Source organism: Trachinotus anak, unplaced genomic scaffold (assembly GCF_046630095.1).
Source record: "Trachinotus anak isolate AG129_WGS33_773 ecotype Australia unplaced genomic scaffold, CSIRO_AGI_Tana_v1 ptg000002l, whole genome shotgun sequence".
NCBI lineage: Eukaryota > Metazoa > Chordata > Actinopteri > Carangiformes > Carangidae > Trachinotus > Trachinotus anak.
In genome coordinates this window covers 13498489-13511364 of record NW_027273853.1, presented here as the reverse complement: position 1 = coordinate 13511364, position 12876 = coordinate 13498489, and the positions used below count along the sequence as shown (strand labels likewise).

General features: G+C 44.6%; 1 protein-coding gene across 1 annotated transcript; it reads left to right on the top strand.

Moving 5' to 3' along the window:
• Positions 1 to 6759: 6759 nt before the first annotated feature.
• On the top strand, positions 6760 to 12584 carry znf710a (zinc finger protein 710a). Its single transcript, XM_071499520.1, has 5 exons — positions 6760 to 6900; positions 8955 to 10445; positions 11198 to 11389; positions 11483 to 11657; positions 12086 to 12584. The coding sequence occupies exons 1-5, from the start codon at positions 6856 to 6858 to the stop codon at positions 12253 to 12255; spliced, it is 2073 nt and encodes a 690-aa protein (XP_071355621.1). The 5' UTR covers positions 6760 to 6855; the 3' UTR covers positions 12256 to 12584.
• The last annotated feature ends 292 nt before the right edge of the window (positions 12585 to 12876 follow it).

The window sequence follows — 12876 nt, the reverse complement described above, 5'->3', positions numbered from 1 at the left end:
AAACCATTTTGGCCAATTCCAAATAAGCCTTCTCCTTTCCAATATATTGCTCTCTTCGTTTTCTACTTAGAATTTATTTCCACTGAAATGTTCCTGTCTTTCAGAGCTTTCAGTCTTTTTTCTTTTTTTTTCTCTTTTTTTTTTGCCATGCTTTTCTCTCCTTGCTTTATGCTCCTTTTGCTCTGTATCTTTTTCTGTCTCCCCTCCCTCTCTCTGTCCTTCTTTCTCTCCTTCCTTTTTTCTTTAGCTGCTTTTCATTCTGTTTTCTTTCATTGTTTTTCTTTTCTTTCTCGCCTAGGGACCCCATTTTTTTTCTCTTCCTCTATTCAGGTTTTCTTTATTCTCTTTTCTGAATAGTTGTGGTACTTTAAGGGGAAGGGGAAGGCGAGGGAGAGGGGAGGGAGGTTAGTTTCAGTCAAAGCTGCAGAACAAAACTTCCTCCCACACCACATGCAGTGTCTCTTGGAATGAGTTTGTCACTGACTTGAAGACACACTCCCCCACTCCAACCCCCCCACCCCATGTATACCACCAGATGACAACCCTACAGTGAATTGGCCAACAGACATACATATGTTCTATAGTGACGATTGTCCTCTTAAATATCAATGGGACATGTTGTGAAGAGCCTCTGTGTCCCAGTCTGTTTGTGGTTAAGTGATGTCAGTTCAGTGTGCAGTATCACATGGTGACACATGATGTGGTGGTGCATTAAACCAACCACAGCTGTGTGTGAATACGATTATCTCCCAACTGAGGTGCGTAGAGGGAGGCATTTGTGCTTCACAAGAACATCTTCATCACTGCAGAGAAATGACAGGCTACCTTACAGGAGGCAGCCCCATGTCGAGGAGCACTGCCTCCTCAGCGGCTTCTGTCTCAGTGGGACTGAAGTCAGATAAGCACGATTGCAGTCCACTTCTAAATTAAAAATTATAAAATCATGAGGGCCAATTTGTAAATTTGTTGACGTACACTAGCTGTTGATGTGGAAATGAGAAAATAACACGGGGGATAAAAAAAAAAAAAAAATCCAGTACTGCACTCCTGAAAGACAAAACCACAGCAGCCAGTTAATCTCCAGATATCATGACAGAAATCATTCCTCTTTCTTTATGATAGCAAAAGACTACAGCCTCCTGCACCTATGGTTTCCATCTCACAGTCACACACACTCACACATTCTGCCCAAGACAATTTAATGCATGATTCAATGGCATTGAAAGCGGTTTGGATAAATTGGAAATGATTAAAAATGCAGAATTGACAGGGAAACCGATAAAACTTTCTCTCTATAAGTAAGAACCAAAAACCAGCATGATGGAATGGCAGGCTTGAAGGGGAGAGAAAGGTGAAAGACAGATGAAAGTGAAGAGAGATAAAAGCCGGAGTGAGGAGGGTGTGGGATAAAGCAGGAGGAAGGGAGGCAGAGATGAAAGCAAAATGAGAAAGATAAGAACAGAGTGAGAGAGACAGAGAGGGAAACGGAGGAAGAGATAGATAGTGTACAGAGCAGAGAGAGAGGTAACCATGGAAACAGGAGGAAGGTACAAAAGAAGAGATAGACAAAGGGTTTGATTTAAAAGAATGAAACTTGGACGAAAGAAAAGTAATTCCGACTGAAATTTGTTACCGGGAGGTGGAGGAATAATACAAAGGAGTGACGGCCATAGAGGGACAGTGGCTCTGTCCCTACTATCTCCTACAGCCAGTTTGAATGTGGTCGCCTCTAACCAGCATATAAAGGCACTCCAGAGACCTCTAGTGTTAATAGGCTTCTGTGGTTCATTGTGGGCCTCACCTTGAGTAAATCTGGGGCCATTTCACTATGTAGGACACTCACAAGATCGTCAAAATCGCATGTTTCCTTTATGTACATCTGTCTGTCACGCAGTGATTTCAGCACTGACAGAAAGAATATGGTGAGACTGTACAGTATATTTTATAAGCATACTTTTCCATGAATCACATAGCAGGAAGAGACTTCAGAGCGACTAAAATAGGATAAAGTACCTTGGTAAAATTCCTCTCCCACCTTACTGCAATGAAAAACTGCATTCCTGATAAGAAGATATGAGTTCTCCATGGTCCTACATTGTGTTTGCTGACTTATTGAATGAACTTGAGGTGCATGTTGAATTCTGCACTGTTGACTATCCTTTCCCGCTGAATAAATGCAATGTGCCCATATATTAGGATTCATATTTGTATATCTATATAGAGTTACAGACAGACAGAGGGTTTTTATTCTGTGGTTTTTGAGTCTCTTGTGGCTATCCCTCTTTCTCCCTTCCCCCTCTCTGTTTTTCTCTCCTCTCTGTCTTTCTCTTTCGTCCTCTGTCTCTGTTTCTCTCACTCGCTCCCCCTCCCTCCCTCCCTCTTTCTCTTGATCTCTCTCTCCTCCTCTCTCTCTTGCTCTCCCATGCCCCCCTCTTTTTCTCGCTCTCTTATGCTCTCTCTCTCTCCCTTCTCTTTCTCTCTTTCCTTCCATAGCTCTCTGTCTCACTCCCTCGCCCCCCTCTCTGTTCCTTTTATATCCTCCTTGCTGAATGCTCTTCTCCTCTCCTCCCTCAACTCTGTCTTTTCTCCTTTATATTCAGTCTTTTTTTTTTCAAGCTCTCCCCACACTCCTTTCTCCAATGTTGTCTCCAAGCAGAGCTACTTCATTGCTAATATTCTGTCTTTCCATTTAGTACCCCCACTACAAAATGGGGAGAGTAATCTTTTATTTAGGGTTTTTTGCTCTGGCCATCTCTGCATCTTGTCTTGACGTTTCCGTGAGAATGATTTGTTGAGGGAATTTAAGACTTGATTTGTTTAAATTTTAGAATACAAAAAGGAGTAAAAACAAGCAAACATGGAAGGCATCAATATTGAATCAGAAATGCAGAAAATGCTGCAGATTCTTGTTTGTTTATTTGCTCGAAGTTGATAGTGATTCACCTATAGTCTACCTCGTCTAATCACGTATGCTTCACATTTAAAGTTGCTCTGCCTCGCAGCAGCGGCGAGTGAGGCAATACTGATAAAGACTGTAGCTTTGTTTTTTTTTTTCAGTTTGTGTTCTCTGTCTGTGTGTCCAGTCTGTTCTTACTGACCTTAATGGAAGAAGCTGGAGGCGTACAAATAGGGTGTGGCTGCTTTTATACACTTTTGCTATATTCCATCTGCATTGCTTAGATTCATGCTGTGTGAGATTGTCTGTTCTGTGCTTATGAAAAAGCCTGCTGTGTTTTTTTTTTTTTGTTTTTTGTTTTTTTTTTGTGAAAGCTTAATTACAGCAGCTAATCATGCTTGAGACTTACTATTATATCAGCATGCCGTGCAGAGGTGAGACTGATCCAGCACTGAAAATAACAGAAGGTGTGTGGGCTTGCTGCCTGAGACACAGGTCTGAGAGGAATGGCCAGCTAAAACATCAACATCAGTCCAATAACTCAAAGTTCAAAACACAGAGCAAACTGATTCCTCTCTTCTCTTCCTCGCTTCCTGATCATAAGAAAATCCTCACCTGAACACTGTAGCTATAACAACCCTATACAGAAGCCTACACAGCTTCCAGTTTGCCTGACAGTGAAAGGATGTTGAATTATAGCCATCACCCAGCACAGCGTCTCACACACAGCCAGAGCAAACTCGGGCTGTATGCAGCCTGTCACTGGGCTGGATGAAGAAACAACACTGTCAATGTGAGCTCGCTAACATGCAGCAAGAGGAGTGGGGTGTGTATGTAAGAGACTAACATACGGCTGATGCACTTTCTCCACTATATTGTCATTTGCATCTGACAGAGTGTGTACTCACGCTTGTTTTAACCATAAGAAAAATAAAACAGAGTTGTCATCAATGAGTCCTTTGCAGTTCTATGATTCATTGAGGTTCTCTCAGGGGTAAAACAGACAGCTGATATCTGAATCTGCCCCCCACTCCTCTACCCCCCCGCACCCCCCTTCTCTCTCTCTCTCTCTCTCTCTTTCTTTCTCCCTCCCTCACTCTCTATCTCTCTGACTTGCTCTTCCTCTTGCTAGAAAAAAAAAAGTTATAACTTTGACCTATATCATGGAGAGGATGTGACACTGCACTGCATGGTTGTCCTCCTGTAGATAAACAACACAAAACCAGGCCGGGGTTTGGAAATGGACAAGTAGTTGCTGGTAAAAAAAAAAAAAAAGAAAGAAAAAAATACAGCATAAGTCATATGGACACCCGTGTCAGAAGTGTGTTGTTTCTGGGCTGTAGGGAACTGAAAGCCTGTTGGTGTCAGGGGTTTGTGTGTGTGTGTGTGTGTGTGTATGTGTGTGTGTGTGTGCTTGTCCCTGATCTCAGACATCAGACAAATGCGCACATGCAACCACGCACAAACACACATTTGAAATCCCTGTTGAGGGTTAGTACACTTGAGAGCAGGGCAATGGCTTACTTCCCTTACGCTCTCTTTCACTCTGTCTCATATGTACATAGGAACCTGTAGAAATCTAAGAACTGAATGAAATTTTACGCTTATTATCCATCGTAGCCTTCTCCACTGTTCATTTTCTGTATCTCTACACACACAAATGTACCCAAAGTAAATGGACAAGCAAGCAGGTTTTGCTGTTATGAAGATTCAGGCCTGGAAAGGAGCCAGTGTATTTCTTCCCCAAACTTTTGTTGTCTGTGTCTTTTTCATTTTCCCCATAGGCTAGTTCTGTGTTGTTTTATGTACGTGTCCCTTGTTGTTTCTTCCATGTGGTTTCTTTGTCTTTCAGCCTCTTATCTCTTTGTTTCTTCCCTTGCTCTCCTTCTATTTTCTCTCCCATTCTCTCCCTCGACTTCCTGCTATCTCTCCCCCTCACTCACACCCTCACTCAATCTCTTTCTCTTTCTGTCTCTCCCCCCTCCCTCGCGCTCACTCTCATTCCCTATCTCTCCCTCCTCCCCCTCCGCTCCCCTTTCTCTCTATCTTTCTCATTCTCGCAGCACTCCCAGCCGCTGATGATTGATCAAGGTTTTCAAGGTTTGCCCTTTCCTGTTATTTAGTAGGAAATGTTTATGCACAGTCCTCAGCCTCACAGTTACAATTGGCATGTGTCCACACAATGTTTGTCACGCTCGCCTGCACCTATAGATATATGTTTAAAACACACTTTTTTCTCCCCCCTCCCTCTGTTTACTAGTTAAAAGGTAAGGTAGGCTCTGGTATAATAGAATACCTGTCTAATTATCAGGATCATCTTCAGTGCCGACTACTTAAGCACACAACCTGTACTTAGCCCGCAGGTACTCTGCCGCACTGTTTCTCAACACAGCCTGAAAGAAATCTGGAAGTTCAATAGTTAATGTCTTCCCTTGCTGTTTTTCCTTTTCCTCACTCTCTCCGTCTCTCTATCTCCTTTCCTCTCTCCATTCCCTTTGCTCTCACCTCCCCCCCTCCCCTCCTCCTCCTCCTCCTCTCCTTCATTCTGCACACCCCCCCCCTTTTCTCTTTTCTCTTGCTGATGGACTCTTCTTTTTTATTTTCACACTCCACCATCCCCCTTTTTTTCTTCTCTCTTTTTCTCTCTCCTTCGTTCCTCCTGCCCCCCACCACCCCCTCCTCCGCTCTTCTCTTTCACTGCATTTTCTTTCAACCCTCCCTCTATCTCTCTTCCCATCCCCAACCCCCCTCCACCACTCCCCCTCCCCTCTTTCTTTTTTCTTTTATTCTTTCTTTCTCTTTCTTTTGCCACATCCTTTCTTATGCCTCAACTACCCCCCCCCCACCCCCCCCACCCCTCCCACCCCCTCTCCCTTCCCGTCTCTCCTTTCCCTTCTTCCTCCTTTTTGCTGCATTCTCTTCTTCCCTCCCCCACCCCGGCTCTCTTTCCTCTCTCCCTTTTTCTTTCTGTCTCTCTCACCCCCCCCACCCCCCCCCCCACCCCTCCTCCTCTTCCTCCACTCAGCTTCACTCCCCCTCCCTCTGCTTCTTTCTTCCTTATTCTTTCTCCCCCACGTCTGTCTCCCTCCCTCCCTCTCTCCTAACTGCTTTTCTCTCCTTTCTTTCTCCTTCTCTTTTCTTTTGTCACTCATTTTTTTCTGAATTTCTCAGACAGTATACTTCAGGCTGTCTCAATAGTTAATTAGTTTGAATCTAGAAATAATGGCAGCAAACTACACGGTCTCTGGAAAGTTAAAATTTTAGCATTTCTCAGACATTATCTGTCTGACTGTTTTGCTACTGACAGACGCACCTCCACCCATAGTCTCTCTGAGTGTTTGTGCGTGTTGTGAAAGTGTGTACGTGCCTCTGTGTGTAGCTGCTTACATACATATATATATAAACATGCTTGTGTGTGTGTAAATTCACATATATCTGTCTGCACACAGAGAGGAACTACTGACTTGATTTTATAATTGTTTGTGCGTTTGAGCACACGCTCATGAAGAAAAAAGGAAATGCAAAGTATAAAGTGTGATCAAGAAAAGATAGAGCTTGTGTCTCTGTGTGCCTTAAAGAGAAATGTGTGTTGAAGGGTCATGCTAAATTGTATGTAGTGAGAAAGGGAGATAAGATGTGTGTGTGTGTGTGTGTGTGTGTTTGTAAGAGAAAAGAGGAGAGAAAGAGAAGTGAGATGGGAAGGAGAGGGTGGGAGGAAGAGAAAGAAATGGGGTGATGCTGTGTGTGTGTGTGTGTGTGTGTGTGTGTGTGTGTGTGTGTGTGTGTGTGTGTGTGTGTGTGTGTGTGTGTGGTGGGGTGGAGGGCTGGTGGAGGGGGGCAGGCACAGTCAGTTCTGATAACAGCAACAGTAGGAGGAGGATGAGCCGTGGGACCGCCCCACTCTCCCACAGATATAAATAGGAGGTGGATTTTTTTACTCCACTCATTTCTCCTGAAGGATGAGATCCCTGAAACACCTCAAACATCACTCCAGGAACAATGTGGTGAGTTTGAAACCTAAAGATGCAGAATGATGTGTTGCCATTCAGGGTTTGGGGGGTGGTGGTGCTTACTTGTTTTGCAGGTTGCAAAGCAGTTGGTGAGGTATTTACACTCTTGTCTGTGGGTGAGTGTGAGGGGAAGCCTGATTACTTTTCACATTCATATGAGTACCGCAGTGGGAACATCTTTTAAAAAAAGATAAGAGTTGTGTTTCTGTCTCTGCCGCACGTTTTCTGCTGCTGCTCTAATTGTTTGTCCTTAGGTGTCTTTCAGTTGCAACTTTAAATGTGAAAGTACGGACTCTTGCAATTACTACCCTACCTTCTCTGTCTCCTTGTCATTTGTCTTTTTCTCTTTCATTTTGTCAGCCTTTCATTTTGCTGTGCTTTTTTCTTCTCTCTCCAGCTCCCCCTCCTTCCCTCCCTCCCTCCTTCCCCTCTTTCTCTCTCACTCACTCACTCACTCACTCTGTCTTTCTGTCTCTCTCCGGCCCCCCCCCACCCTGCACCCCCCCTGCACACCCCTCCCACTCCTTTTCCTTTCTCTCTTCCCTCCTCTCACATGCTCACTCAATCTCTCGTTCCCCTTCCCTCCCCTCCCTCTCCTCCCCTCTTTCTTTATCTTTCAGCCCCTCCATCTCATTTCTCTCTCCGTCTCCCTCCCTCCACTCCTCCCCCGCCCACAGCTCTTTCTCCTTCTCTCCATACCTCCCTCCCTCTCTTTTCTCTCACTCACACACACGCACAGACACACACATGCACGCTTTCAAATACACACCCAGTCTCTTTCCTTTTCTTTCTCACAAACACACAGTCTGTCTCTGTCTGACTACTTTAAAAGCAGTAATTATAAATGACGTGGTTATCAGGGCATCCAGGTCTACTCCCCTCTCCCAACACACACACACACACACACACGCACACACACAGATACACACACCTTTATTCCTGCAATATCACTATCTGCTCTTCCCTTTTCCCTTTTCTCCATCCACTCTTTTCTTTTCTCTTTGTATTCTGTCAGGAAAGGAAGCAGCTCTTGCTTGTATGGCACAGAGTGAAGACTAGTGTATAGTCTGAAAAGAAAGCAGGAGTGAGAGCTGCTCTCTACACATTTTCCTACCAGTTAGATTCACCTGAAACCAGCGGCCTATAATACTTGCTTCTCCTTTACCACAGAGAGCCAGTTTGGTCATACCACAATTTTTTTCCTCACAGTTTCACTGTTCTGCTTTTACAGGCAGCAGGGTAAACATGTGCATGTGAGTCTGAAACATTTCCGAACCATACAATTATGTTAGCAAGTCTTATGCATCGGTCTGGAATACAGAATGAGCTCGAAGCTCAATCTAATGTCTGTTATGGATATGAGACTGCCTGCTGGCATATATCATCTTGTTAAGGAAGCCCAGTGTGGCAGGCATTATAAAGTCGGCTACGGCGAGAGTCTCTGAGTGTAAAGCTGAGACACTTGCTCCTCATGAATGGGACAGATAGCTCTGATGAGCTGACTTTGGTCAGCCAGGCTGCCCCGGGACCCCACAGGAAGTGCTGAGGACAGTCCACGGAAGTCAACTTCCTGGCTGGACCTGCATCCCTTGTTGTGTTCTTTATTATTCTAAAGCCTGTCAAGGAAGGAAGGGGGGTGCTAACACAGATCTGCCTTATCTTCTAAATCTAATGTTCTGTGGATTCAGAGCAAAGAAAAAAGGCGTAGTCCAAATGCGGCTTTCACAGAGTTACCCTGAAAAACATGATCTTAATACTCTCCTTGAGTCTTGGGCAAGAAGACTGTATAGTTTCTAGTGTCAATCTGGGACACTGACTCTCCAAAACTAAATAATAACATCATCATTTTAATATTATAACCACAGAAAACCTTTTGTTTGTATTAATAGAAACGTTATCATGAGGCTACAATGGGGAAATGGGGTTATATGAGGAAACATTGTGAAAGACAGGTTTTGTAACATCGGAAAAAAAAAAAAAAAACGAAGCTCAAAGACATATTATTACTTCTAGTTTTTTTCTGACTTATGTTGTATGTTTTCTTCCAGGAGGAGGAGAGTAGCCGCTTGGTGCGAACCTACCCCAAGATGACTGAGGGCCAAGTGGATGTGGGCACACAGACGGAGCCTGTGGTGGTGCTATCTCTGGCTCAGGCAGCTGTTCTTGGCCTCATCTCCCAGAATGAGATCTTTGGGGCCACCATCGCTCCTAATGGTTTTTACACTGGGGAGCCCCGAGAGTGCCCCCCTCCTCCACCTGAAGCAATGGAGTATGAGTACGCTGACCAGCTGATAGGAGCCAACGGGGACTACCTCGCTGAGCCTGCTGGAGAGCCTGAACCCCAGCCCCACTGCAGTGAAAGAAGACGGCCTGGGCCTCGTGGGAGGACCAAAAGGCCCAGGAACGATGGAGAATTAGAGGGTCACCCACACAAAGCACCAAGTCCGCAGGCTCAGGTTAAAGGTGAAAGACTTGACACTGATACCCCTCCTTCTTGCATTCACATGAACAGCAGGCGTAGTCCTGGCAAGTCAGAGGATCCAGTCACCCAACGAGAGTCTCTGAAAGAGGAGCAGGCCTGCGGAAACTGTGCCTCATGTGTGAGAGATACACCCAGGCCACAGAGAGATGGGCAACCAGAACAGGAACAAGAAGAAAGCACTGGTAGAGACAGAGAGAGGAAGGAAGAGGAGCTGGTGGTGGCGGAGGAAGAAGAGGAAGAAGCACTAAACCTCAAGACCAGTGGAGAGACTGGCAGTCCTCTGGAGAACCGCTATTATGAGTCCAATGAGGTGGCCTATGAGTCTGCTGACATGCCCCTGCCAGAGTATGAGGAGAACGGTCAGGCCATGCTGTGGTCAGACCCAGAGGGTCTTGCCAGGCGAATGCAGATTGACCGGCTGGACATCAACGTTCAGATTGATGAGTCTTACTGCGTAGATGTGGGAGAGGGTCTGAAACGCTGGAAGTGCCGCATGTGTGAGAAGTCATACACATCTAAATACAACCTTGTCACTCATATCCTGGGCCATAATGGAATTAAGCCTCATGAATGTCTACACTGTGGAAAACTCTTCAAGCAGCCAAGCCACCTCCAGACTCACCTGCTCACCCACCAGGGAACCCGTCCTCACAAGTGCACAGTTTGTGAGAAGGCCTTCACGCAGACCAGCCACCTCAAGAGGCACATGCTACAGCATTCAGACATCAAGCCCTACAGTTGTCGCTTCTGTGGCCGTGGCTTCGCCTACCCTAGTGAGTTGAGGACCCATGAGAACAAACACGAGAATGGTCAGTGCCACGTCTGCACTCAGTGTGGTCTGGAGTTCCCAACCTACGCGCACCTGAAGCGCCACCTGACCAGCCATCAGGGCCCCACCACATACCAGTGCACAGAATGTCACAAGTCCTTCGCTTACCGCAGCCAGCTGCAGAACCACTTGATGAAGCACCAGAACGTGCGTCCCTACGTTTGCCCCGAGTGTGGCATGGAGTTTGTCCAGATCCACCACCTCCGACAACACGCTCTCACTCACAAGGTACTGGCAGCGCACACCCTCTTACTTAAGGTACTGAAACTCAGTGATGTGCTTTTGTCTCCCAATTTATATGATCAAAGCCAAAGCAATAGAGGATAGGCCTCATGCAACCATACAACATCACTAAACCTTCATTTAAAATAGAAAAATCAATATCTAAGCATATAAGGAATTTAGGAAAAGAGGAAAGTATTTTAGCTTCTTTCACTCAGAGTCCTCTGTATGAATTCTCATTGGAAAAAAAATCGAGGACATACTGCACACTTGCATCAGTCTTTTTTTTCCAAAACCAGTTGCTTTGTAAACATAGTCATCAAAGACCTTGAGTTTTTTTGTGTGGCTCAACCCCCCACTTGCATGTGTTTTGTGTTGTGTGACGTTCGCACAGCTACTTCCCTTTGTCTCGTGAATCATTCTGGTCTTTGTCTCCATTTCATTACATAGTCTGTTTTATTCTATAGGAAAAAAACATTCCTTTTCATGGCACTTGCTTTTGTTTAATATTAAACTAAAAGATACAAAAAGTTTATTCTTTCCTTTGTTAGACTTTTCCACTCCGTCTTTCAACACTTGGGGGGGCTAATGTAATCTACATGAGTTGGATCAAAAGCCAGAATGCAAATGCTCAAAACACGTGACACACGCAAGCTCCCCGTGTGTTTCCTCACTATGACTCATTATTTATTTTCCTCGAAACCATATATTTAGCCAAATTATTTGGAAGACCCAAACACTTTTTTCTGTTTCCTCAGGGTATGAAAGAATTCAAGTGTGATGTCTGTGCCAGAGAGTTCACCCTGTCTGCCAACCTGAAGAGACACATGTTGATCCATGCCAGTGTGAGGCCCTTCCAGTGCCATGTCTGCTTCAAGACCTTTGTCCAGAAGCAGACCCTTAAAACACACATGATTGTCCACCTGCCAGTCAAGCCTTTCAAATGCAAGGTGAGTGAAGCAAGTGGACTTATAACAAGTCAAACTGGGTCCTGTTGAGGTGGAGCAAGGAGAGGTACTGACTGTTTTGCTCTTGTGTCTCAGGTGTGCGGAAAGTCGTTTAACAGAATGTACAACCTCCTCGGCCACATGCATCTCCATGCCGGCAGCAAGCCCTTCAAGTGCCCTTACTGCACCAGCAAGTTCAACCTGAAGGGCAACCTCAGCCGACACATGAAGGTCAAACATGGGATCATGGACGCCTCAATAGATGGACAAGGTGAGCAGCTTCATTAGTTGTCTTTAATTACACTCTACTTTAAAACAGATGCAACTCCTTGATGACATTTGAAATTGTTGATGAGTTATGTGTAGTAAATTTCCTACTGGGACTTCTCAGTGGGTTTCATGTCACTTTATTGTCACTCAGTCTGTCCCTAATGCACTTTGACTCAGCATGTACTGTAATCTAGTGGCCAAGTGTTTTGATGTTTCTCTGTCACTCCCTCCCTGTGTGTTTAGTAAATATAGAAGTGCCTGGATTAGACATGCCTGTCTCTATCAGCGGAGACTGATACTGAGGCAGGGGAGGAGGGGCAATCTACTGCCTGTCCTCAGTGGGGCCATGTGTCTTTAGAAGGAGCTCTGTATCTGCGTGTTATTGAGGACAGAGTGGGATCATATTTGTGTCTTTGTTTCCTTCTTCAGAACCCCCCCAAGACACAGAAGGCCAAGAGGACTATGAGGAGGAGAGCTTTGAATTCAGTGAGCGAGAAAACCGGGCAAACAACAACAATACACCAGACATTGCTAAACTATCTCAAATGGAGTATTACAGCACCTATGGGAAGGGCTCAGGTCGCTTCAGTACTGCATGAATTATTAAATTGACCCTAAATTGAATTCAAGCGTGAACTAATGAAAATGGGATTGTTTTTGTTTGTTTGTTTTTTGTTTTTTTTTGGGGGGGGTTCTTGTAAAAGCATAGTGTTTGGGTTGTTCTTCAAGGGCATGAAGAATACCGGTAAACTGCACATTGATATGCACTGGAATCACTCGTAATGCTACAAAATTTGGAAATGTATACTTTTTACCTAATTACATATTTTTCACCTCTAAAACACTGCAAATCTACTGAATACATATATTATATTTGAAAAAAGGAGAAAATAAAGAAAAAAATAGGATCATTTAGGTAAAAAAAAAAGATCTATATAAATACGTATATGTTGTCAGTTGCTGAAAAACAGGAACATCATCTGAGCCTAATTTGGAAAAGCACATTTTTAGCTACAAGCGTAAAAGCGTATGGTGATGTTATACTGCACTTACTCATTCAGACACTGCAGTCTCTCTCAGTCTGCTGGGGTAAACTAATGTGAAGGGTTAAAGAAGGGAACAAGTGTTACTTCTCTTCACTTGCCAAAGCTTTTCAAGTTGCAAAGGTTTCAACAATTCTCTTTGATTTATACTGTGATAAATTAAATTTGAGGTCTGAG

What these genes read in the sequence shown, in the direction of transcription:
- znf710a (XM_071499520.1), top strand. Translation starts at nt 6,856, where the DNA reads ATGAGATCCCTGAAACACCTCAAACATCACTCCAGGAACAATGTG. An exon ending in TCAAGCCTTTCAAATGCAAG is followed by an intron (nt 11,390 to 11,482) that starts GTGAGTGAAGCA and finishes CTTGTGTCTCAG; the next exon opens with GTGTGCGGAAAGTCGTTTAA. An exon ending in CGCCTCAATAGATGGACAAG is followed by an intron (nt 11,658 to 12,085) that starts GTGAGCAGCTTC and finishes TTCCTTCTTCAG; the next exon opens with AACCCCCCCAAGACACAGAA.